Raw genomic sequence first — 23,488 nt, forward strand, 5'->3', positions numbered from 1 at the left:
CCGCCAGTGTCTGAAAAGGGCTTCATGGCTTCATGCGCCGGATCACCTATCAGGAAATGTCCAACATCACAGCCAGAGATGATCACTTCGTTTTGCCCTACTAATTCTCCGCCACTTAGGACCTCCCACAAATGTGACTGTCGTAGCACTCTGGCGTCATGCACACTCCCTGGATAGCCAACACCAACATCCCAGAAAAGACGTTTGCCATCCACAACTGCTTGCAGAACAATATAATGCCAGCCTTTCCGACATAGAAATAGTCTTGTGTATAGTCCTCTGGTGCAATACTGGAATGTGACTGCCATCAATTGCACCGACACATTTTAAAGAAAGTGGCCATTTCTAACAACTTGTCAGCGTCAGGAAATCTCCTGTGGACGGGAAGATGACTGTGTTGCAGAATTCCTGAACACAATTAAACACAGTGCTGAGGCCTACTCCAAAAAGATGGCTGATTGTCCTGTATTCACCACCCGTGGCCAGTTTCCAGATGGCAATTGCAACACGTTTTCGGATTGGGACACACAAACGGTAGGGAATAAATAATCTTTAAAGGGCACCTATTATGCAAAATTCCCCTTTACATGGTGTTTGAACATAAATGTGTGTTGGCAGTGTGTGAGCAAAACCACCCTAGAATGATAAAAATCCACCCAGTACTTTTTTTACAATCTAAATAAATCATAAGCACTGTCTCAGAATGAGCTGTTCTAAGATTCTATGCAATGTGACGTAGAATTGCATAAGCCCCACCCATGACTGTTGAGTGACACTTCAGTTTGAGCATAGACCCACCCTGAGTGAGCTGGACACAGAGTCCGCCATTGTTTCGACGCTTGAGCCGCTGTAGACAAGAATGTCTCCTAAGCAATTGAGGTGTTTTGTTGTTGGATGTAAGAATGAACATAGCAGTCTTCATTTACTCTCGTTGTTACTCGAGGATGGATCTGTACTGTTGGTGATCCAGCTTACCATCTCCAGAGCGACAGGCCTAAAGTGACTGGACACGGAAGAAATGAAAGTGCGAGCGCACACTTTATTACAGCTCATCGAGTCATTTTACGGATATAAGGTTTACCAGTTTATTTAGCACCCACTGAAAAGGTGTGTTTATATTCGTTTACTGTTAGTTGTAACAAGTGTTTTGTGTACTTCGCTGTGTACGTTATGTCGTTGATAATGAAAGGGAGAGAGAGAGAGAGTTTATGGATAAGGCTTTAATACGCACTTCTTATACTGTTTATTCAGCTCTTACTGTGATTCTCTGTGATTATGTACAATAAATTTAATTGAACTCATCAGTATATTTTGGTCATCATTCGGACGGGGTTTTCTACAGCAGGCTTGTAATAGTGGATAAAAGCAGATGACAAATAAGTTATAACCGTAATTAAACTAAACTATACCTGTTCTATCTCCATACAGCATAAAGTCTCTGGCTCTGTGGGCATTATTGTCTGACTCCGAGTCGAAATGAACACCGCAACTGAGAGTTTCTGTTCTGATATTATCAGATGAGATTGTCCTGGTTCTGAGTGCGAGCTTGTGATGCCCCGCCCCCTGGGTCGGCAGCAGCAGTTAATTTGCATTTAAAGGGATACACACTAAAACAGCGCGTTTTCCTGAGCCCTAAAAATGACAATTTAAACATGCTGTAAAAAATGATCTGTTGGGTATTTTGAGCTAAAACTTAACATACACACTCTGGGGACATCAGAGACTTATTTTACATCTTGTGAAAAGACTCATAATAATAGGTGCTAGGGCTGGGCGATTTAAATCGCAATATTGTTATGCGCATCTCGTCAGTAAAGCCGGTTCCTTGATTAGTAGTAAATCGCCATCACCTGCTTTCAGATGGAACGGCATTTACTACAAAGAGCCGTAGTTAACTGACCAGCTGAGCCATATCGCATCAATATCGCGGACGTATCGCCAGCGATAATTAATGCGATATGGCTCAGCTTGTCAGTTAAGTACGGCTCTTTGTACACAGCAAAAAACTCCAGTGTTAAATTAACACTCCTGGGAGTGTATGAGTCCACACTCAAGAGTGTTTAAGTTAATGAGATAATTAAGTGATTAATTTAGTGATGATTGAGCATTATTGAAGACACCTGATGTTAACAAGCAGAATCACTGAAGGAGAAAATCTCAAATTGTAAGCCACCGTTATGATGATCAATGGTTGCTTTAGTTGGACTCTTGACCCAAATATTATTAACTTTAGATTTTGTTTGTCTGAGGTATCTGAATTATAATCGCCAGTTGGACAAAGAAAAAAGTGATCTGATGGTGTTGGTTTTATTATGACAATCATCATTTGAACTTGATCAATGACCTCATTAAAATCCTACTTTCTGATTTCGATTTATGTTGTTGGTTACAGCATAACTGTGATTCTGTGTAAATGCCCAGAATTTTTGATATAATATAAAGGATTTCTTAAAAGTTGTTTAAAAAAATATATATTTCTTTTAGGCACACACAGACGTCAAGATTCAGTCTATGCATCTCAACAATGGTGACGAGCAGAATATTTAATTAGGAAAAGTAAATTACATAGACAATTCAGATCATAATTTTTTCATACCGCAATGCATGATGGGAGCAGCCATTAATGAGTTGTGATTGGTGGCAGCCACTGCAACATGCTTTATTATTGTCACCATTGTTGAGATTCACAGGCTGATTATTGATGTCTGTGTTTTAAATGAATTTATCTGAAAGCTTTTCTCACAGCTCCAGGCAAAATATGTCATGCGTTGTGACATGACATTACTATAAAATTCAAATATTGAAATATTATTAATTTCAAATACAAATCAGGTATGTTTCAAGTTTAACAAGTATTCTTAAAGAATGATCATTACAATTCTGCATATATATTTTTTTCACAGCTGTTTTTCGATTATATTCTTTGCTTGTGCCATCTTTTACCACTCTCTCCAGTGGAAATTAGGGCTGCCCCCGACTAAAGATATTCCTAGTCGACTAACACTCCTGCATTTTAGCGATTAGTCGAATAATCGTTCATTTATGATATTAATATAAAAACTTGGTATATACAAGGAAAGGTATAGTCCAAGTTGAAGTTTAACACTTCCATATGACAGAAAATGCTAAAGCATGATATTAGCGCGTTCAAAATGAAAATTAAGCGCTTAAAACAGAATAGTAAAGTGTTTAAAGTATACAGCGCTTACGACACAAAAATCAGTGGCCGGAACGTTAGGCTAATTATAACATAAAAACAGCAATCAGACTGCCTGTGCATTTTAATCATTTATTATCAAAAATACAAACTGTAACAGTTACATGTCAAAAAAAAAAAAAAAAAAAAAAAAAAAAACAGTTTTGAATAAAATAAAATAAAATTCGTTCTTTAAAATAAATTAAATAAACGTATTAGTAAAAACAAATAAATACTGTAGCAAAAACGCTGTTTGGTATAAAAATACAGTGGAAAATTAATATAATTTTTATATTGTTCAAAAGGAAAATTAACAAAAACGAACAATTTAATAAATGCACATGGCACATCGCACAACGCCAAAACTTAGAATAAAAAAGAAGGCGGCAAACAAATCAACAGCCTAAGTATTTGATTAAATTGTTTAGAACAACTATATTTAAGACAAAATGCGGAACAAATAATTTAAAGAACACAAATACAAATCAAAAATATCAGAGCAAAGCCGCAAACTGCCATTAAGACGACGACCTGAAACAACAAATTGCAAACATCAGACTAATTTTTCTTACAGAATAAAAAACAACTTCTGCATTATACAAAAACGAATAAATAAAAATAATATGTATTTATTTATTTGTATAGCCTACCCGTTATAAAAATACCCGTTTTTTTTATATATATATATAGCCTAACGGATAGCAAACAGAAACACTACAAAAAGGAAATTAAGCATTCTTACTTAAGCTTTCAATTCGATTTTTATTTTTTTCATATTATGTGAGAGGAACACCTAGGCAGCTTGTCCACATTGTTGGGAAGAAGGGAGCTTCTTGACTTGATCACAATGAAGCCGGCCTTTGAAAAGATGCACTCTGATGGAGTGGATGTGGAAGGGATACAGTGGAGGCGTTTAGCCGTTCACATATCGCGCCCAAAAACCAAACGCGTTGAAAACGCTAGGCGCGCCGCGTTCTCCTTTTTTCGAAAGTGCTAGGGCGGTTGAAAATGCAACATATCAGTACAATCTTATTACTTGGTGTATGAATTTGAACTAAAAACATACTGAATAATTAACATTTTGGAGGCGTCAAATCAGACCCATTCATAAAGACCATTAATTTCTATTTTTAACTTAAAAGACTAAACAAATATCTTGTTTCTCAGGAGAAAGTCATTAAAATCATGCTAAAATAATTAAAAGCATGTTAAAATCATCAGTTCAGCTCTTTGAACAAAGATTCCAGTGAACAAGAGAAATTTGACTTCATCCTGTGCAAACCTTTCCCTGTACCTCCTTGTCCTTTCTTTGCTTATGCCTAAAACTGACTTTAAAAACAATGATCAGTGACTGTTAACATACACATACAACAAACAAATGAAGACAGATATATATTTAAGTTTAATATATGTATAATATAGGTATATTATGTATAATGAAGACAGATATATATTTATGTTTAATATGTATAATATAGGTATATTATATTTAATATTTGCAATATTTGTTTAATATATATATAGAGAGAGACAGAGATATATTTATATTTATGTTTAATATTGCAAACATAACAGACTAGAATCTAGCTAGACATCTGACTTAATTATGTCACACTACAGGACAGGTTATCACACCACAGGACTCCTTCACCTTTGCAGCCATTTTGAGTAATTGCTATACAAGACTGACCTTTGGCATTACAATAACTGAATAAGTTCATTGTTTTAAACCTGAATATGATTTTTTTTTTTTTTTTTTATATTAAAATTTTTTCTCAAACTAGATTAGTCTAGATCAGTCACACCACAGGACTATCAAAAATGGACACGTTCATGGTCTGACAGAAATGATGAAATATATCAAATTAATAAGAGATTAACACTCATCTTTTAACCTCCTTAGCACATCCAAACATCTGGGGGACTTCCTGGTAGATGTCTTGACTAAAGAACCCCATGGCTGTCAATGTAACTGCCAGTACAAAAATCTAATATCCTATGTCACACTGCAGGACAGCATTTGTGTTACAAAACTAAATGTACTGTAAATATTATTTTAGTACTTTTAGCATTTTGAAAACTTAAGTTAATTAAGTAAATACATACAAAATAATGCCAAGGCATTTATTAGCTGCTCCAAACATATCTGCTTTATTTTACTGATATTTACATTTGATGAGTCATCAATGTTACAGTCACACCGCAGGACATTTTGCTATTCACCTTGAAATATGAACAACACCAAATACATTTTACGTCCCAAAATCATAATATTAAAATAAAATTATGTTCTATGCCCCACTGGCATGTGTTGTTTTAGTTGAGAAATGCAGTTCAGTAAACATTTACACTTAGTTACAGAAAAAACACGCGTCACATCATCTGCCCAAATATTAAAGTAAACATATAATGGTCTAGAGTCCAACTAAAGCAAACACCCATCACCTTAATGGTAACTTACAATTTGTGATTTTCTCCTTCAGTGATTCTGCTTGTTAACATCAGGTGTCTTCAATAATGCTCAATCATCACTAAATTAATCACTTAATTATCTCATCAGCCCTAAATGCCGCTCCATCTGAAAGCAGGTGATGGTGATTTACTACTAATCAAGGAACCGGCTTTACTGACGAGAGGCACATAACAATATCGTGAGATATATCGCCCAGCCCTAATAGGTGCCCTTTAAAGACAATTGTTAGCCTACATGTTTGTCTCTTCTTAAGTAATAGAAAATTGTTTGCCACCACAACGTCCATCACTAAATGAGATTGCTCTGTTTAGAGTCTGAACGAGAGAGAGATCTCGTTGGTACATTTTGTTTGTGAATGAAATGAATGAGAGAGTACTGGGTAGGTGCAAAGTGCAGGTATAGGTACTGTGCACATACGATTGTTTATATATTCATATTTAACATAGAACATAACTCAACATTTAACATAATCCCAGATTTATGAATGTGTAAATGTCTGACCAAACAATTAAAATGTTAATTATGCAAGAAAATTATGCTAGTAGCTTTGGTCATCTGAACCACTTATTATGACCGCCGCTAGCATAGCTAGCGAAAGCGGTCATATAGGGATTGTCAAAGTTTTTTGTTTTTTTTTCGTCATCTACTGAATTTTTCGTCAACGATACCAGGGACACCGAAACACCGGGGAACATGAAATTTGGTGGGCATGTAGCCCCACTAGACTTTTACGGAAAAAAATTGTTTGGTCCCCGGGGGCCACTCCCCCCCCGCGCTGGGCCCCCCCAAACCCAAACTCTAAATTATCCATGATCCACAGGAATACTCCAGACAGTCTTTTAAAATATACAACTTATATACATAAACACGCAATACAGCCAAATTGCTCCACGTCATTTATTTTTGTGGAAAGCCAGTGCAGGCCTGAGCGGCGGTCATATTTTGTACCGCCATGTGGTACATCTAGTTTTGACTTATTTTATTAATTTAATGAGTAAATTAGAAACACATTTTAATAAAGCCAAATCATTTTTTTGTTACAAGTAAATACGTTCGTTGACTTGAGACATAAGACACTATTTTTCACCACCTGTGGGCATATTTATGTAATATGAAGAAATTGTCACTGAACAAATCAATGAACGAATCATTTTGGTGAACGAACTGAAAGTGAACGAATCTCTGAAAAGAATCATTAGAATTTGAAAGAATTTCCAGCACTAGTACACACATTCTTCCGTCACGGTTCGGCACGGTTAGCCAAGCGTGCTGAGAGTTCAGGGCCGAGAACAGTTTGTAATTGTGCCGTGCCGTACCAGGCTCAAGTGGAAACACAACTGGAACCTTTTCCGAAGGTGGAAAAGCAGCTTTTGTTTCTCAGCACATAAAGATGAACTTCTTACCGTGATCTCAGACTGTGGTCATGTGGTTTCTCCACTGCATGGATCTTCATGTGTATCTTCAGGTGACTTTTAATAGAGAAACTCTTTCCACACTGATCACACGTGTGCGGCTTCTCTCCGCTGTGGATCCTCCTCTCATGTGATTTTAGAGATGATGACACACTGAATCTCTTGTCACAGTGTGAACACTTGTAAGGTTTTTCTCCAGTGTGAATCATCTGGTGCAGTTTTAAACATTTCGCTGTAATAAAAGTCTTCTCACACTCAAAGCACATGTACTCTCTCACACCAGTATGAGTTTTCTGATGTCTATGTAAAGATTGCAGCCATGAAAAACACTTTCCACACACAGAACATGAATGTGGCTTCTCCTTCACATGAACTGTCAGGTGTGTCTTCAGGTTGGATGCCTGAAGAAATGTTTTCCCGCATTGATCACATGAGAACGGCTTCTCTCCAGTGTGGATCCTCATGTGACTTTTAAGGTGTGCTGATTGACCGAAACTATTCCCACATTGATTGCATACATATGGCTTCTCTCCTGTATGAATTCTCATGTGACTTTCAAGGTGTGTTGATTGGCCGAATAACTTTCCACACTGATCACATGTGAACGGCTTCTCTCCAGTGTGAACTCTCATGTGACGTTCAAGATGATGTTTGCGTGTGAAACTCTTTCCACACTGATCACATGTGAACGGCTTCTCTCCAGTGTGGATTCTCATGTGAAGCTCAAGAATTTGTTTATTTCTGAATCTCTTCTTACACTGATCACATGAGAACGGCTTCTCTCCAGTGTGGATTCTCATGTGACGCTCAAGATGATGGTTGCGTGTTAAACTCTTTCCACACTGAGTGCAGGTGAAAGATTTCTTGGCTCTTCTTTTCTTTAAAAATGTCTGTTTAGTCTTTGAGCGACTCAAAGGATTTTCTCCAGGTTTAACATGATGTTCCTCCTCCACTTCACTCAGTTCTTCACTCTCCTCCTCCTTCACTTCACTCAGTTCTTCACTCTCCTCCTTCACTTCACTCAGTTCTTCACTCTCCTCCTTCACTTCCATCAGGTCTGACATGAAACAAAAATAAAATTTTCTAAATAATCAAAATAATTCAAAGAGAGAAATATGGAGTGAGTGGAGATAAAAATTATGCCAGATTTAACAGACAACTGCTAAAAAATATAATAATTTTAGACTTGTATAAATTAATTAAACATCCCTGAAACTTTCCATGAATGAGGTACTCTGATCTTCCAGTCATTATTTTTTTAACATTATAGGCACAAATCCCATGTTTCTGTAGTGAACTATTAAAGGGACTATGTGTAGCTTTTTAGGTATTTTATTATCTAAAATCAATATTTTTATTCATAAATATGCCCTCAATGGTGTACAAATACCTATGCCAATGATCAGACTAATCCTCGTAAACGAAGAATTTATTATCTTTATATACATGAGATGGGTAAGTCCACGGAGGCTTCCATGTAGTTCCGCCATCTTGAAAAACTATAATAGCAGAGAGGGACAAAAAGTACTAGGCCAACGCGTTTCCACAACGCGTTTTCGTTCAGAGCCAGTGTCACGTGACTGAAGCCAGCAGAAGTGGAGGAGCAGAGAGAGGCGCTTGTCACTGCCGCGGCAAGTTTAAAAGGCTGCACTGCACAGTTATACACCGTTCATTCATACATATGCTGAGTCACAGGATAAGAAGTCCTCGTCTCGAAAAAGTCCAAAATAGACCGTAAAAGGAAACGTGACCGGAGATTACAAAAACAAGGGTTAATGTCGGGATAGCTAATGCAGGAGAAAGCTTTCAAAAGAGACGCTGAAGTTTCCTGCTTTCTTCTCGACAGGTAAGTCAATGTTATGGTCTTAATTACAAGCTTTTTTTTCATTGCTTGGTTGTGTACTTTATTACCGTATATACCCGAATATTAGACGAGGGTTTTGTCCTAAAAATAGGCTGAAAAATGGGGGGTCGTCTTATATTCGCGATATAGACAAAATCACGGGGGGAAAGGGAGAAAGAACAACGGAATTAATATGAAATAGTGACTGAAACGCGACCCATTAAGACAAATGATTTCGCCTATACTTGCATGTAAAATTAGAGAAGCAACATAATATCTGTGTTTAACTGAATTAAAACGCTGCTCCTCTCTGCCATGCGAGACGCAGAGCGAGCAAGCGAGAGAGAGAGAAAGAGAGAGAGGTGCGCGCGCGAGACACAGAGAGAGAGAGAGAGAGAGGTGCGCGCGCGAGACGCAGAGAGAGAGAGAGAGAGAGAGAGAGAGAAATTTGAGACATTTCACTGTCACAAATACAGTTCAGTCAGAGAACTCTACTTTAGCAAACTCACTAACCTAATACAGAACTTTACAGCCATGACTGAAGTAGATCAGATGAAGATCCTGCTAGGAGAGGGCCAGACAGCAGCACTGGCTGCCAGATACGTGTGTGTGTGCCACAGCCTGAGAGACAGCAGGTGAATGTGTGTGTGATGTGTGTGTCTGACCTCAGTGTGTTTCCCCACTGTCCACCACAGTGACCTTCAGTGACGTGTGTGTGTGTGTATATGTTAAAACACTGTGGTGTAAAACGTTCACAGATATTATAATTTGTTACACTGTTAATTTGTACAATTAATTTAAGTTGTTCATTTAGATTTAAGTTATGTTATAATATTTTTTTTTTTTGTACTTTATAATTTTATACTGTATAATTATTCTATGTGTTCCAAGCTTTGGCAATATTGTAACATGTACAGTCATGCCAATAAAGCAATTTTGAATTGAATTGAATTGAATTGAATTGAGAGAGAGAGGTGCGCGCGCGAGACGCAGAGAGAGAGAGAGAGAGAGAGAGAGAGAGAGAGAGAGAGAGAGAGGTGCGCGCGAGACGCAGAGCAAGAGAGAGAGAGACACAGAGAGGTGCGTGCGCGAGATGCAGAGCAAGAGAGAGAGAGAAAGGCGCACACGTGCTGGAAGAGAGAGAATGAATTATCACTGTAATTTTCAAATACAATTCTTTTCTGTTAAAACCAGATTTTAAAATCAGATTTCATAGTTAAAGTTTTTCACAGTCAGTAATTTTTTTCATTGTTTCAAGTTTCAGTTTGTTTTAAATAACAAACCTGTTCACCCAAAGAAAAACTCAGAAGTGCTATTAGAAGACATCCTGTCATAGCTTTTTGGTACATAAGGGCTACCGTAGATGCAACGCGCATTTGAAAAAGTGAGGCGCTAGAGAGCATTATATGTTTGAATGCAAAATACAATTTCACCACTAGATGGGAGAAATTCCTACACATAGTCCCTTTAAATATAGTTGATCAATGACACAATTATCTAACATGATATGAACATTAAAATACACAGTACTACCGTATTTTGACACTAACTTTTATATTGATACATAATTATGTTGAAAACTACTAAAAGGTGTTAATTATTATAGGCCGTTCACACTAAACGTCTCCTTCCATTGACTTCACATGCATGTGGGACACAAGAAACACAAGATCAAGTGAATTTCACTGCGAGAAGAACACAAATGTTTGCAGTAAAGCGGAGTAGATTGTAAATTTGAACATTCTGGAATGATTATTATTTGTTATACATGTTTGTAAAAAAATACACATAAAATTCAGGTCAAAATTCAGGTAAAATTGTTACAAATTGTAAACCATATATAAAATAAATATGAAATAAAACATTGAAAATATTTAAATTTAGTTTGACCTGATGTTAACAACAAATATGAAACCTTCCCTTTAATGATCATTTGTTTAAAAAAAAAAAAAAACTTTTACAACCATTTCACAGTTGAATTGTTTGTCTAAAACTGATGAAGTGCTTGAATGTTCTTCAGCATCATGAATGAATGAATGAAGAATAAACACCAACCTCTTTGTTCTTCAGGATCTTCAGTGTGTTTCATTCTGCAGGGTTCTGGATCACTCATGTTCTCACTGTCCTCTTTAATAAACTCAGTCTTTACAGATTTCAGCTCTTCCTGATGCTCTGTGCTCGTCTTCACTTGTAGACTGATGGGAATATTCCAGCATTTATTGGAGAATCACAGTGGGAGGAGCTTCACTGACCATGTGACTACTGTAGGAGGAGCTTCACTGATGATGTGACTGCTGTGGGAGGGGCTTCACTGATGATGTGATTGCTGTGGGAGGAGCTGATCTGCCAAAATCTAAAATATATAAATCACAGAGTTTGTTTGTTTTTTGCTCATAGATATCAGAATATTGTAATTTAATTTCTTCCAAATATAATAGTAAGAAAAACAGTAGAAAGCATAAACAGAAATAAACAGGCTAGTAAGCAACAAATACCCCAAGTATGTTGACACCAATGAAATGAGCTTTCAGTGGCCATTTACAGGAGATCTGAAAACATCTGCATAATAAATGAGGTGAAAACAGGAACTATTGTCATGAAATAAAGAGTGTTTTCAGCAGATCTGGTAATATTGATGAGCCTCAGACTATCAACACTCATTCAACAAGCCATTCAGGATCATCAGCAGATCATCTCACTTTATTCTGAGTGTTTGCTGTTAGAAACACATTATTTGAGTCAGGATATATGACAAAAGACTATAAAACTGCTCTATTGAAAGATGATGCTGATATTTCTCTCAATATGACAACACCAATACTACAACAAACAAACACTAATGCCACTCATCTTCAACCACTACAGCCACATAACTATGAACTGAAACATGGTTTGATTTTATGATAACTACATTCATTGTATGAAGGTAATTAGATCTCTAACACCTAACAGGTTTTATGTGCAGAGACAGACAATCTTCAATGACAATTAGATGATTATCTTTGCTTAATGTTGCGAACAGCAGCTTAGCTAGTTATATTCCTTTTGCTTCTCTGTTTTATCTCGGGATGCCCATCATGAGGTAACTAGAGAGTACGTCAGCTCCAGACTGGATCCAGCCTCTTATGAAGACTTGAGATGCCCAACACCTGTGAAGAGACCAACTCTTGACAGGACTTCAGATGACGCCAACTCTGAATCAACGTGATCTCATGAGAATACGTGTGCATTTTTACATAAAGTGTGATTATACCACATGTACATTACGTACACATATGTATGATTATGTAGTTGTAAAGTTAGTATAACTTTATTATTATAAAAAACATCATTGAATGTAATTTAAGTGTTTTGTCGTGTTGGGGCAGGGCTTTTTACATGTCTCAAAAGTAACAGATAAAATTGAAATATTTATGGACATTTATAGTATGAGTTACTGTTGCACTTTCTTTTGTACTTTTGTATAAAAAAACTGACATGCCTTTTATTTAACAAAATTGTTTCTGGACATTAAGTTTTAAAGAGATATATTTTTAAAATATTATTCATATATACTTTTTTATATTTCTTGTTTCTTATACAGTTATTGCTAAACTAAAATACAATTTTCAGTTTGACGTTATGTATGTGGCTGTGGCAAAATAATATATTACTGTCAAATGTATGCCAGATAATACAAATACTCTAGTTTATGGTATGTATTTGTTCATGTTTTATTAAGGGATAAGTCTGAAACACGGCATGAAATAATTCTAATGATTCACTCAGGGCTAGTAGTAGCTATACAGCTGTATACAGACACACACCCATGTTGAGAAGAGGAAGAGTTGCTGCATTAGAGTCATAACGTGGATCTAAGCGAGTTCACACCGGATTCAGAAAAAAAGTTTGTCCTGAAAGATGGAGCAGTTCCCACTTTAAAAGCAGAAGCTGATGTTTATGGGTCAAAACACGTTTTATGCTTTGCCTTTGTTGATGCGTTTTCCATCCTATATCGTTCTTGTAGCAACGCTGTTTCAAACACATACAAACTTTATTTAAATCCCACCAGCGATCGTTGAATGATGGTGTTAAACATTTTCTTTACTGTGGTAAAACCATGGTTAGTCTCGTAATGTGCTCATGGTTCTGACAACATATATTTGGCTACATTCGTTTTGTGGAGTGTGTGTGTGTGTGTGTGACTGTGTGTGCGAGTGCTGACCAAATAATCCCTTCGAGGATTGTAATATTATGAGGTAGAACGATTGTATGAAATGCATGGATATTTCTGCGTGTTTTAACATCAGCAGTAGCATCAAATAACCGTGTATAGAAAAAAAAAAAGAGATATCTAAACAAAAAAACATACCTTTCTGAAACGTCCTGTAACAGCCGTTCGTGCACAAGTTCTGCTCGATTCCTCTCCACTATTCTCTAAGTCTGATTCGGGCTGAAATTGATAAGGCAATATTGACGCCTGTGTTTACATTACACCGAAGCACATGCAACTGGTAACGGACGTGACGTTTCCGGACAGCGTGAACTAGGCAAGCTGACCAATCAGAGCCCGTTGTGTATTTCGGAGGGAGAGACTTCTTATAATCAGTAAACCATCAGACCGTTTTATGAGAGACACAGCGGTGCAGAATAAAAGTAGATATGAAAAGTGTAAGTCTTGGAGGCTTACATTGTTATTTTGAACCAATAATAGGATAAAAAAATAAAAATAAAAAACAGTTGAGGGAGAATGAGCATTTAGTTATCTGACTCTAATATAAGTAATCTGACTCCATTGAAGTTATTGTTGTTCTTTAACATATGTTTCAGTATCTAGATTGTACATTAGAATACTTTAATATTAAGTTCAGCACAATTCTGTTCAGTTTATAAGCACACTAGATCAGTAGTATGTAGTGGGAATAAGTGGTGTGTGTGTAGCAAATAGCACAGATGTGTATTAGAGGTGTAAAAGACACATCATATGGAGCGAATTATGTGCCATAATTTAACAAACAAATCCAGCATTTTGCAAACAAACTCAATCTACTTTGCAAAGGAAAACTCGACTCGCAAACAAACTCAATCTACTTCGCAAAGGAAAACTCGACTCGCAAACAAACTCGATCCGCTTTGCAAAGGAAATCTCGACTCGCAAACAAACAGAAAGCAATGTGCAAGCACAAAGGTCACAAATGCGTCCAGGCAGATTTTCTCACAAATGCGTGCAGGCAGATTTTCTCACAAATGCGTGCAGGCAGATTTTCTCACAAATGTGTCCAGGCAGATTTTCTCACAAATGCGTCCAGGCAGATTTTCTCACAAATGTGTGCAGGCAGATTTTCTCACAAATGCGTCCAGGCAGATTTTCTCACAAATGCGTCCAGGCAGATGGATTTCTGTCTAGATATGCAATAAACGTTTGGCAAGAGAAAACCTCAAAAAGGTTAATTATAGATCAAATAAGACAGAAACACACCCGTTCACCGGTCATTTTCCTCAGCTGTAGGCAAAGGCAAGTTTCAAATCAGTGCTTCTCCTGGGAGACTAGTGCTAAATTAGCCTATAGTTTAGCGCCATCTACTGTTTTAGAGGAGGAAGTTGCTCAACTGCATTTGTGAGAAAATCTGCCTGCACACATTTGTGAGAAAATCTGCCTGGACGCATTTGTGAGAAAATCTGCCAGGACGCATTTGTGAGAAAATCTGCCAGGACGCATTTGTGAGAAAATCTGCCTGCACGCATTTGTGAGAAAATCTGCCTGGACGTATTTGTGAGAAAATCTGCCTGCACGCATTTGTGACCTTTTGTGCTTGCACATTGCTTTCTGTTTGTTTGCGAGTCGAGATTTCCTTTGCAAAGCGGATCGAGTTTGTTTGCGAGTCGAGTTTTCCTTTGCGAAGTAGATTGAGTTTGTTTGCGAGTCGAGTTTTCCTTTGCGAAGTAGATTGAGTTTGTTTGCAAAATGCTGGATTTGTTTGTTAAATTATGGCACATATTTCGCTCCATAACATCAGTCCTCAATCTGCATAATGATGATTCCCTGCATCTGATTCACAGCATTACTGTGGTGATGAAGGTCATTGTCCCTCGTTTAATTCACATGTATAGCCTACTTCTAAACTGATAACTGTCGTACTAGGGCCGTAAATATAGTTCTACCCATTTCACGTCAATAGTTTCTGTTTTCACCTCATTTTGATGCTGATGTCTTCAGATCTCCTGTAAATTGACACTTAAAGCTCATTTCACTGGTCTAAGCCTAAGGGTATCTGTTGGTGACAAATATGTGGCTACGTTTTTCTGTGCAAAATCCTGTGCAATCAAGCCTGTGAATGTCCATGTAATTCGCTTCAACCTTTCCGACCTTCATGAAAGATTATTTTATGGATGGTTCAAGTGGTGTGTGTGTGAGTGTGCTAGAGTCGATCCAGAATAGTTGGAGAGAAAATCCTTCCTGACGCATCCATGTGAGGCAGGTGGGATACAAATTTGCAGGGCTTGAACCCAGACAATTAGCAGACTACGCCCCGATGGGATTTACACCCAAAATTAGTGATTTTATTCTAGCAAGGCACTCAAGTTCGTAAATCGATTAGCCAGAGACAGTGGTCCAGTACAAAAATAGATTTTTATTTTTAAACTCAAGAAACACATTTGCACAATAATTCGCTCCACAAAGTGTTTGGATTTCACAGCAAGGGAATGACCACACTTGGTGAACACGCAGCCATAGCACACCCCAAGGGACCCACCACCGCAAGGGGCACTGCTCCCACTGGCAGCTCTCAGCACCTAGACAGAGGGGGACAGGTGAAAGTTAAACTCAAATTTTCACCCGCGCAGGTTACAGTTACAGCAGAGTCCTGCACGGGTTCGGGTACCTGCGGGTGCCTGTATTTCAAGTTGATCCAATAATTTAAAATCCATATCAGTTTATTTTTGTGCCTGTGCCCTCCCATGAGTCTCTCACTTCTATCACAACCGCGCGCGATCTGCCTGCAGTCGTCGAGATGGATCCTGAGGAGTTGACGAAAAGAATAGCTAGTGGAGATTATTGTGAAGTTGTCGACAGGGTTGGCCTTTTGACAGCTTCGCCTGAAGTTGTCCTTGTGTGAATGGTCGTGTAATAATGTAGCAAGGTTAGATGTTATCGGAAGGAGGCGGGAACCGGCGAACGTTCAACTGTTTTAATAATAAAAATGAACAAAAAACAAAAAGTAAAAGATAGCCAACCCCTCACGGACGACTGCTGTCACAAATAACAAAAACACAAACACAGGCCTGTCCTCTCTCGTCCTTCACTGTTGTCGCTCCTACTTTTATGCTTTCACTCCTCCGTGAGAGATACGAGACCGATCACATCAATCACGCCACCGGTCTCGCGCTGTTCTCTCACAGCCCTCGACCTCGTCCTGCTCGCCACAAATAACTTCTGTATGACCTGGCAATAAACATGGTTGTAAGTGTGTCTATAATGTGATATGCTAAATTTTATGAAATAAATAAAAAATATGATTTTATTTCGGGTGCGGGTCGGGTGGCGGTTCTATGTTCTATTCTGTGGCGTGTGCGCGAACTGTGATTGACAGGCAGATTTCACACAGCCCTGCACTGACTGGACTAGAAGAACCGGGAGCAGTGGATTTTTGCCAAACAAATAACAGGCTCTAGGTCAGAGGTCTTCAATCCTGCTCCTGGAGGGCCACTGTCCTGCAGAGTTTAGTTTGCTTCAGCACACCTGCCTTTGAATACTCAAGGATTTGGAAGAGCTTGATGAGCTGATTCAGGTGTGTTTGATTAGGGTTGGAACTAAACTGTGCAGGACAGTGGCCCTCCAGGAGCAGCATTGAATACCTCTGCTCTAGGTGGAGGTAGAAGCACGAGTTTTTTCTAAAACCATCTGATTTATGTTGTTCTATGATCAAAAAAATCTAGGTGACAGCAGCTTTAAGTAGCCTATCCTGACACACAAGACGAACAGAAACTTGTGACCGACATTTTAGAATTAGCAGCTAAAAACGATGGATGCGATTAAGCGAAAACAACAGTGGTTAAAGGAGGAAACAAGCTGCTCTCTTGCACTCTGGTCCTCTGCAGAAGTCCAGAGTAAATTAGATGGGGCTTCACGGACGAAAACGGTTTTGCAGCAAATTCAGTGAGAGAGAGATGACTGCAGCGGGCTTCAACAGGAGTGTCGAAGAGATTAGCAACAAACTTAAAAAACTAAAGAAGGATTATAGGGACCAAAAATAAGACCTCGGTCGAAGCGGCAATGGTCGCCCACATCGAAACCCACATTTCGACATTCTCGACTCTGTCCTCGGCGATAGACCGGCATGCCAGGTGACCGGGGTAGGGTTGCACCAGCCGTTCGTAAGTTCTTACTTAAACTGGAACGTAAAGTCCAAACTAGAGGCTTAGTAACTACTAGCTAGTTTATAACTAACTCTGTACTTTATTCGGTTGCACCATTTGTTCTTAAGGCAGAACGTAGGTCGTAAGCTCTCCGTAAAGTAATGCGTTGTCGCATAGAATGACGTCTATTTTTCTTAACCCAATCACAAGCCTTCTAATAGGTAAACAGGAAATAATCTGAACAGCGCGTAATTTCAAACTCATTCTTGACTGGCCTAAACTGAAAGTTAAAAAAAGACATTAAAGCACACGTTATCGAACTCAAAACATTACACTTTTAATTGAAAATATCTATCCCACACATGGAGGAGAAAAGAAACAGGAAGAAAAATTTCAGTCATGAAGAAATTCTTATTTTAATTGATGGATACAAAGAAAACAAAACAGTCCTTGAAAGCAAATTAAACTCATCTGTCACAAACCGGAAAAAAGGTGACATTTGGCAGGACATAACAAACAAAATAAATGCAAAAGGCTGTGAGCAGAGGGAGATAAAGGAAGTTAGGAAAAAGTGGAGCGACCTTAAGACACAAGCAATCGAGGATTTTCCTCGCACAAAATATGTGCCCACTGGAGGTGGTCCGAGACCTGAGCCTAGCCCATATTCAAACGTTATCCTGGATATAATTGGCGACAACTCACCCACCGTCTGCGGAATCACTGGAGTTGAAAGTGGAAGTGAAGCCAAGGACGACATTGCTCAAAGTATTCATAGTTTCTTATTATTTTATTCTTATAATGTTTCCTAAAAGTACATATTGTGCCAGTCATATGAGATAATGAGCAAATATGAAAGCCACGGAACGGAAAAAAACTAACCTGTATTTTCTGACTCGCAGTTGTGAGAGAAAAAAGTCAGAGTAACATTATTATTATTATTATTGTTGTTGTTGTTGTTGTTGTTATACACTTCATACTTTGATGCAAAGCCAATTAGGACACAATTCTGTAAAGTTACAAAAGCAAGTTCTTGTTTATTCATCGGCAGGTGTTGCATCAAGTCAGCCAACTTGCGACAGCCAACTCGCAACAGAAACTTGCACTGAAAACACTGTAGCGCCAGCATCAGCGGGAGATCTCCCTGTCCTTCGTACAGACCGTCCAGAGAGCACACAAGACAAAGAACCGCTAGTCGAAAATACAAGGAAAAGGAAACGTCCAAATGAGCAGGATGAAGACATAAACTATAGCCGCTGTAAGCTTATCAAACTTGAATGTGCGAAAGTAGAAGAGGAGATCTTGAAAATAAAAAGTGAACGGAAAAAGCTAGAACTCGAAAATGTGAAATTAAACCTAGAAATCATTAAATTACTAGAGGAGTTAAAGCCTCTTGGCTACTCCTTCATCATCGTTGAAATGTAGTCATATTGATAGTTTATTTGCCAATTGTTGAAGGGTAATGGTTAAATATGAAGGTAAAACAGTAGCAAAACTCGAGAGCTTGCTAATTTGAATGTGAGAACTTGTAAAATTAATATTTGTATTTGTAAGTTGAAATTTATACTTGCAGCTCTGATGTGAAAAGCTGCATCTATCGATTTGCACACACAGACAATACTCAGAACACCTGTGTTTTGAATTCGAAGTTGCAGATTAATAGTTACAAATGTGTAAAGTGTCATTTACATAAACAAAATGACAGGCACAATTGTGTACTACACATTTATCTTTGTGCTTTAGTTCAGTTTCGTTGTACAACCACAAGTCGGCACTCACAACCTCTCATATCTGGCAGTACAACTTCAAATCCTAGCGCTTTGACTTTTGCTACTCTTTTTGCGATATGCCTGTAGCAAAACTCACTCGTGCACTTGTAAATGCAGACTTGAGAGAGCAGAGTCGGGGGCGGGGCTGGGGTCGGAATGAAGTCATTTTATTGGTCGATGCCTCACCAATGAACAACGCCAGCCACAATGCAAACATTTGTATGCATATGTATCAGCTATTTTTTAAAACGCTTGGAAAATATTTTTATGAAATATCATTAGTTTTACTGGAATAGTTTTACAGAATATGAACGCAACGCATTTAATTGAGACAGTGGTATTAAAAGACCAAACAGGAAACACCATAAAGCATAGCCTATACAGAAAAAAATTGAGCACAGAATATGAACGCAACGCGTTTAATTGTACGTTTTCCTCGAAACCCAAGAAAACGCTTAATGAGGCTTAATGGACCAACAGTTATAAAATAAAAATTAAAAACAATAAAAAAAACACATAATTTGTTACTTTATTAATAAAACACTAGGCAGCAAGTTTATTTGCACTGAACACACATTTGCTTATATATATATATATATATATATATATATATATATATGTGCCAATTCCATTGCAATATGAAAATGCACCTAAATTATCTGATAAGAATGTAAAATGTATACCTTAATATGCAATGTAAGTCGCTTTGGAAAAATGTAAATGTTTTAAATATTCACCCTAGCCTAACTGTTGGACACACAAAAACAAACAAAACATAAATAAATTATATATATATATACGTACGTGTGTGTGTGTGTGTGTGTCTTTTACAGTCTATGGTATATATACCATATATATATAGGGCATATATATATATGGCATACGTCATATGTTTTACGTCATATTCTGTGCTCATCTGCTTTTCTGTAGTATGCATTAGCATTGTGTCTACTGAGTTTGATAATTTCGTTTATTTATTTTAATATCAGTCTAATGCATTAAGCCATGTTAGTGTTTCAGTGCACGCGGGTTTCGTGACATCATCGAACTCCCATTTCATTGGCTAGGTGCCAACCAATAAAACGGCTCCTTTGACCCCCCTCCTCCCGCCCCCCTTTCCCTCTCACCGCCTCTGAGTTTCAAGTGCACAAGTTAGTTTTGCACCTGATGTATCGCGAAAAGAGTAGCAAAAGTCAAGGCGCGAAATTTGAAATTGCAGTGACAGATTTGAGAAGCTGCAAGTGCCTAATTGAGGAAGTACCGCGAATGTGAACGTAAGATTAAACGCAAAATATATATTACAAGTTTGTGTCTGTCGTTGTATTTCTGTGAATGGCATTTTACACATTTGTGTCTACTTGTCTGCAGCTTCAGATTCAGAATACAGGTTTGTGACTATTGTCTGCGAGTGCAAATTTCAACATTCAACTTCAGATTTTTATTTTACAGGTTTTCACATTGGAGCTGTGAGTGTAAATGTTCATGTACAAGTACGAATATTTATTGTACAAGTTCTCAAATTCACATTTACATGCTCTCGAGTTTTGCTACTGTTTTACCTTCATAGTTAAAGTGGGTAATGGTTAAAGTGTGTAATTGTTGAGACCTACAGGCTACTGCTTATTATTAGTATATTTAAAGGTGCATTGCGCAAGTCTCTGAGTTTTTGCAGAACTATGCCCCCTTCTGGCGACACACGAAATTGCAACCAGAGTTGTGCACGCGGTTACATGGAGTTTGCGTTGGGGTTTGGGATGAACTAGAAGCCGGTCTCTTTGAATCCATCTTCTACTTTTGCAAAAGTCGCTCGAGTTGTCTTCGCTGATGCGGATAATGGCGGCGAATACACAAACCTGCCAGACATAACCAGGTGAGCGTGAACGCGCATGACGTCACGCCCAGTCGATTCCGTCCCGAATCCCTCTTATTTATTTTACTGTACAGGATTATAGAGGCAATCGCAGTGATCATAGAAGGGCTCATTCAGCCCATCAGGCAATTGTTTAAGCATGTATGGGTTAGAAAAACGGGTATTTTTAACATGAAAAGTTGCTTAATGCACCTTTAATAACTTGTTTGCACCACAACATTTATGTTTTAGTATTTATTATTCTTGTACTTTAATACACCTTGTATTGTTATTGAATATGTGTGTGCAGACACCATTAAATAAATTTGACAAGAAGAAATATTTTACAATAAATGTTTTCGGATATGTCATTGAATTCACAACTGAGAGATATTAGATTACAAATTGTGTTGATGCAGAATGAGGTGAGATGAGGAATATTTACAATGAATGGAGGTTACAGTTTAATTAATTAAAAATAGTATATAAAAACAATACAGTTAAAAAAATAGTTATTGTAAATAATTTGTGTATGGACATATATAAAAAAAGACTATTATGTGTTATAGTGTAGTTTAAGTGAAATGATTCTGTGTGATGAAACGCCTGACAGTTGCACCCTCTTGCACTTCTGGGTCTTGAAATTGTCTGCAGTGCTCTTCCTGTGGGACCTCCTCAATCTCTTCACCTCCCAGATCATCAAGTGGCATTTTCCACAGCATGGCCAAATTATGCAATACAATGCATGCTCCTATCACCTTTGCTGCTCTCTCTGGCTCCATTGCAATTCCTAACGAGCACATTTGGAGTGTATTCAAAACTTGTACTTTATTTGAAATATTAGCCAGTCTAAACTGATAAAATAATCAAACAAATTAAAATCTGCAATCACATACCCCTATGAAGACATGACCACCTCCTTTTCAATACACCTATACTTCTTTCCACTGTTACCCGTGTTTTGGTATGTGCAGAATTGAATTTTTCCTCTGCCTGTGTGGAAGGGTTTAATTATGGTGTCATCAACCACTTTTTAAGTGGGTAGGCAGAATCACCCAGCAGAATGCCACGATACTCCCCAGAATCCAATTTTTCAAAGATGTTTGACCTTCTTAGGATGAAACTGTCGTGCTTTGAACCTGGCCATCTCGCAACACAGTTTAAAAAACATAAACTCGGGTCACAGATGACTTGGGTGTTTAGTGAATGGAAGCCTTTCCTATTCACAAACGCATTCTCATCTACTGTGGGTGCTTTTATCCTGATTTGTGTCCCATCAATGCAGCCGAGTACATCAGGGAAACCGGCAATGGCATGGAATTTTTGCCTGTTCGTATTTTGTGCGTTTATGCTTGGCATACACACGTAGTTATTCATGTGGCGACACAAGGCTAGCGACACCCTCCGGATCACTCTACATACTGTAGATTTATGAATCTGTATGCAATCGCCTATTACATTTTGCATCGATCCAGTTGCAAAAAAACGTAAGGCGACACACACTTGAAGGCTTGGGGAGAGAGCGCCGTTTCTGTCTGTCTCGTGCTGAATATCAGACGCTATCAAGTCCGTTATCCGCATTATTCCCTCTCTTTTAAAGCACAAACGAGCATATATGTCGACATCATCATAAATATCCAACGGATGATGTCTGTCTCGTAAAACTCGTTGACGAACTTGCGGTTCTTCATGATCAATTACGAGCTCATCGATGTGATCTAACCTGGCTGACATCGTTATTCATGGACAGAGGCTTCCGTAAATATTTAGTTACAACGTATAGTTACGTTTAAACTAAGTTTAATGGTGCAACGCAAAAACATTTAGTAGTGCGTAAGTTGTAACTTAGTGTCCATTTACGTCAAAACTAGGCTAAGTTGTAACTTACGCACAGCTGGTGCAACCGGCCCCCGGGACACTGAACTCTGCAACAATAATGCTTGAGTCAATGGTGGATGATTCGCTGCAGCAAAGTTGCACTGATCCTGGTAAGTTCTGTTTTTACATTATTTTACTTGTTCCCAGCCTGTGTTTCTCAGCTGTTCAGCGAGGTACTAATTTCTCACATCAGTGTTTGCAATGTTGCTAGCTACCCAGATAGCAATTACATTTGGCCCGGATCCGTTTTAAGCCCCTTGCCTCCGTTTCTATCTTAGAGACGTTTTCTGATTGTGAACCAGATCCGTGCCAGATAGAGGTTTCAGCTTAAACATTCTAACTGCCATCAGTTAGATCAGTTCAGATCATTTTACAGATCTGGCCCAGATCACTTTTCCATAGGTAACCGAAAGACATTAGCTGTGTCTGACACTGATTTGGTCCAGATCTGCAATATGAATCTGAGCCGATACTGTTTTCACATAGGCTACACTGGTGTGGCCCGAATCTGTGATACATATCTGAGCCGACTGCATTTAAAAAAGGGCTAAAAACTGCTCTGGCCCATATCTGCAAAACGGATTTGAGCCAACACTGTTTTGACAGAGACTACCTGATGTGGACCACATCCGAAATACTTTTCTCAAACTGTGTGAAGAACTCCGTGGAATAAACATTTTCAGAACAACATGGTTACCTGTCTGCATATTTTTTTTTCTATCTAGAGCACGAGA

The 23,488-nt window shown here is 38.2% G+C and overlaps 2 protein-coding genes across 4 annotated transcripts in view; both read right to left on the reverse strand.

The window, feature by feature from the left end:
- The window catches only part of LOC307164317 (uncharacterized protein), a 211,222-nt gene extending 197,793 nt beyond the window's left edge, over positions 1-13,429 (reverse strand). For 2 of the 3 annotated variants that reach the window (XM_079881003.1, XM_079881004.1), the window contains exons 1-2: positions 13,276-13,429; positions 10,980-11,277 (exon numbers count right to left, since the gene is read on the reverse strand). In XM_079881003.1, coding sequence (XP_079737129.1) covers positions 10,980-11,037 — 58 coding nt within the window. In that variant the 5' untranslated portion in view covers positions 11,038-11,277; positions 13,276-13,429. The remainder of the gene's footprint in view (positions 1-10,979; positions 11,278-13,275) is intronic. The other variant, XM_079881002.1, reaches the window with a different exon arrangement.
- A 2,087-nt stretch (positions 13,430-15,516) lies between these two features.
- Positions 15,517-23,488, reverse strand: part of LOC307164502 (uncharacterized protein) — a 36,339-nt gene continuing 28,367 nt past the window's right edge. The window contains exon 4 of the mRNA XM_079881422.1: positions 15,517-15,698. Within this exon, the coding sequence (XP_079737548.1) occupies positions 15,692-15,698 (7 nt within the window). The 3' untranslated portion in view covers positions 15,517-15,691. The remainder of the gene's footprint in view (positions 15,699-23,488) is intronic.

This window comes from Squalius cephalus (genome assembly GCF_949319135.1).
Source record: "Squalius cephalus genome assembly, chromosome: 1".
NCBI lineage: Eukaryota > Metazoa > Chordata > Actinopteri > Cypriniformes > Leuciscidae > Squalius > Squalius cephalus.